Genomic DNA, 3,723 nt, shown 5'->3' with positions numbered 1-3,723 from the left:
CAGTTGGATAGCGTTATAGCGCAGTATACAAAACATATAGACACGGGCCGAGTGCGCTTCCTTGTGGAAATCCAGCTTCGATGATTTAGTCGCCCGAAGTAGCTGCGTTGCTCACTGAGAATACCCTATTGCAGAGGTATGATTCCAGTAGCTTGTGGGTGTATGTTGGCAAATACGTTTTAATTTTTTGCATGAGTCCGATGAGCCAAACTCGGTCGAAAGCTTGAGATACGTAGAGGAAAATTCGCTGTTTAAAAACTGAGAGTATTTCGGATGTTAATCTGTTCACTTGCTCGATGGTACTGTGGTTTCTTCAGAAGCCAAGTTGGTGTGCCGGGATAATATTGCAAGCTTCCAGATGTGGTATTATGCGAGTTAAAAATCATCTTTCAAACAATTTAGACAAGCAAGATAGAAGGCTTATTGGTCTGTATGATGACGGAATTGTGTGGTCTTTTCCAGACCACACATCCACCGCATTTTCTTCCTGTTGGTGAAGAGCCTGGTCGAGTGATCGGGTTGCTTCCTTAAAGCGTTGTTTTGAAGCTGGTGATCTGCTGTTTTGCCAACCACGATGCGTGCGCCTATTTTCACGCACGAGCTGTTCGATTTGCTGATTAGATTTGTAGTATTTCTGTCGGTCTACTTCCTTCCCATGAGGAGTTGAGATTTTAGCTGCCGCAACGAGTATTTCTTCCAGGGTCGTAGTGTAGTCGATGACCGATTCCATGTTAAACTCCGGGGCGAGTTCTATGTGGGCACTCACTTACTTTTTGTATTTTAGCCAGTTCGTTTTTGGCGTCGTCAGGCTAAAAGGTGTTCGGTTATTTCCGCGCTTTGAAAAGTCGTTAGAACCATAGGCGAGTGGTCTGATGATAAGTCTGAGACTGCTTTGGCACTTATTTAATTGCAGGGTATGTTTTTGTTGCGAGGTAAGCAAAATCAATAAGGTATTTTTTTTTTTTTATATACTTTATTAGTCTCAACAACAATAGTTTAACGTACTTAGCATAACATAACCAAAAAAGGGTGGGGGGTGGGGGGTTGTGGTTGGTCGTGGGTAATGGACAGTAAGGGCTTGAGGACGGTCGGGTCGACCGTTAGGCATTGCTTCGCCCGCAGGCCCCAACTCTCCACCCTATCGCCTCTCCTGCTCGATGCTCCTGAGCCTCTGCATTAACGCTGCAGCGAAGGATGCTACTGCGTCCCAGAGCATCTGGGTTTCCAGCATTGTCTCCACAAGGTTTCCTGGGTGGAGTGAGCGGCCCGCCGTCGCCACCAGTCGGTGGCGCTCTCGTGCAAGCCGGCGGCATTCGAAGACAACGTGCTTGGTGTCCTCGACTACCGATCTCCCGCACTCCGGGCACCAGTCCTCCTCCGCGTGGCCAAAACGCTTCAGGTATTGCCGGAAGCAGCCATGACCACTCAATACCTGCGTCAGGTAAAAATCGACCTGTCCGTGGCTTCGAAACACTCACCTTCTAAGATTGGGGATGAGAGTGTGCGTCCATCTTCCCTTCGTCGATGAGTCCCAGCAGTCCTGCCAGGCTGTGAGCGACCTCTCCTTGGCCTCCTCCCTTGTAATTATATCGAGGGCGCCACCAGCAACCTCATAACGAGCGCGAGCTTCCTTTAGCTCCTTAAGCTCTCGAGCGCGCTCTTTCAGCGGGACCATCCCCGCGATGACCAGGATGGCGTCGTCGGAGACTGTCCTGAAGCCGGACGCCACCCTTATGGCTTCCAGCCTGCACGCTGCGTCAACTCCTCTTCTGTAGCTGGGCGTATTCATCGCCTCAGCCCAGATGGGAGCTGCGTACAGAATTTGCGCCGAGGCAACGCTCACGAGGAGCCTTTTCCTGTTCTGCTTTGGGTCTCTGGTATTGAGGAGGATCCGGGTGAGGCTCCTGATAGTGGCTGCATCCTTGCCCTGGATATATTCTAGGTGCTCACGGAAGGAGAGCCGGGCGTCGATCATCACCCCCAGGTATTTTATGGCCCGCTGGGAGGTTATGGCCATTCCACCAACCTGAATCGTCGCCGTTTCTAGAACCTTGCGGCTGCTGACCAGCACCGCTTCCGTCTTTTGTGGGGCTAGGCTTAGTCCTGCATTTTGGAGCCACTGTTCCATTGCTTCAATCGCCTTGTTAGCCGCTCTCACCGCTTCCTTCCTATGTTTGGCCACAACTACCAACGCTACGTCGTCTGCGAAGCCGACGACGTCGCATCCCGCTGGGAGCTACAGTATCAGGATCCCGTCATACATGGCGTTCCACAGCAGCGGTCCCAGGACCGATCCTTGGGGCACACCTGCCGTGACGCCGTAGGTCTCCGTGCCCATGTCCATGTCGACAAGTAGGACCCTGCAGCTGAAGTAGCTGCTGACAACGTTCATTATAGAATTGGGGACTTTGAACCGCCTTAGGGCTGCCAGGGTATTGCTCCAGTCCGCCGTGTTGAACGCGTTCCTGATGTCCAGGGTGGCTTCACCACTATCCGGTACGCGTTGCCCCATGGATTTTCCTCCGCCGAGTCACACAACTCCAGAAAGCATCTCCTTTTACTGTCTCGGATGGCCACCTTCAATGCTTTGCGCCGGTCCTTGAAGGCTTGGTGCCGCTCCTCAAAGGCGTCGCTGCCTCTCGCTCGCTGCATAAGCCTCCTTGCTCTCATGCACTCAGCTCGGATGGAGCCAATCTCCTCGCTCCACCAGTAAACAGGAGCGTGGTTTCTGCGGTAGCGGCTTCTCCGCTGCATGCTCGCCATGCACGCTGCCTCAAGCTTAGCTGCAAGGGTGTCAGCCATTTCGTTGGCTCCACGTTGGCTCCACTTGCCGATGTCACGTGCTGCCTCGGTGAAGTTCCTAGCCTGGAGCGTACCGACTCTGTAGCCTTGGTTCCCTCTGTTCGGTTCCCACGGTCGTTCTTGAGGGCTACCAATTGAGCACAATATTGCTTCGTGGTCGCTGGCCGTAAAGCTGCCGCTTATCTTCCAGTTAGCGCCCGTCGCTAGCGAGGGGCTCGCGAACGTCAGGTCAATGATGGATCCTGCTCCGGCTCTGCTGAAGGTGTGCTGGTTTCCTTCGTTCAGCAATACGAGATCGAGTGAGGCGAAGGTTTCTCTTACCACTCTCCCTCTCGCATTCGTCCTCGGGCAGCCCCAGACCTGTGCCCACGCGTTGAAGTCCCCTGCTACCAGGACGTCAGAGCGGCCTTTGATATCATTTCCCAGGCAGTCCATCATGAGCTCAAACTCACTGGTGGTTAGGCTAGGTGCCATGTAGCAGCTGTAAAGCCATGCCCCACTTATCCGAGCCCTTGCGAATCCCTCCGCACTGTGCACTGAGTGCATTGTCGCGACGCAGCTCCAGATGGCAGCCTTCCCCGATAGGTCCACTGCCCAGCGGTTGTCTGAGCCCTATGGGGCTCGCTTAGGAGCGCTATGTCCGTCTTCGTCTCCCTCGCAGTCTGCGACAGCACATCTTGAACCGCCCTGCAGTGGTTCAGGTTCAGCTGAAGCATTAGCATCCTGTCGTCCTAGGTCCACCTCCTTTCGCTGACATGGGGCAACTTCTGCTTCCAGTCTGATGCCTCACATCCTTCCGGCCCTTATCTTCACACGAGAAGCATCGAGGGTCCTTTTTGCAGGTGGCCGCCCTATGGTCCGAGTCTCCGCAGCGGAAGCAACAGCCGCTCCTGTCCTTCGAGCTCTTGCAAGCGCTTGCGA

At 53.9% G+C, this 3,723-nt stretch overlaps 1 protein-coding gene across 1 annotated transcript; it reads right to left on the bottom strand.

Annotated features, from left to right (window-relative positions):
- Positions 1-2,418: 2,418 nt before the first annotated feature.
- Positions 2,419-3,276, bottom strand: LOC138926838 (uncharacterized). Its single transcript, XM_070282406.1, has one exon. The coding sequence runs from the start codon at positions 3,274-3,276 to the stop codon at positions 2,419-2,421; it is 858 nt and encodes a 285-aa protein (XP_070138507.1).
- Positions 3,277-3,723: the final 447 nt, after the last annotated feature.

This window comes from Drosophila bipectinata, chromosome 4 (genome assembly GCF_030179905.1).
Source record: "Drosophila bipectinata strain 14024-0381.07 chromosome 4, DbipHiC1v2, whole genome shotgun sequence".
In the NCBI taxonomy this organism is placed as follows: Eukaryota; Metazoa; Arthropoda; class Insecta; order Diptera; family Drosophilidae; genus Drosophila; species Drosophila bipectinata.
The sequence above is the reverse complement of the archived record's forward strand: the minus strand, read 5'-3'. Positions and strand labels throughout refer to the sequence as shown.

What these genes read in the sequence shown, in the direction of transcription:
- LOC138926838 (XM_070282406.1), bottom strand. Translation starts at nt 3,276, where the DNA reads ATGGCACCTAGCCTAACCACCAGTGAGTTTGAGCTCATGATGGACTGC.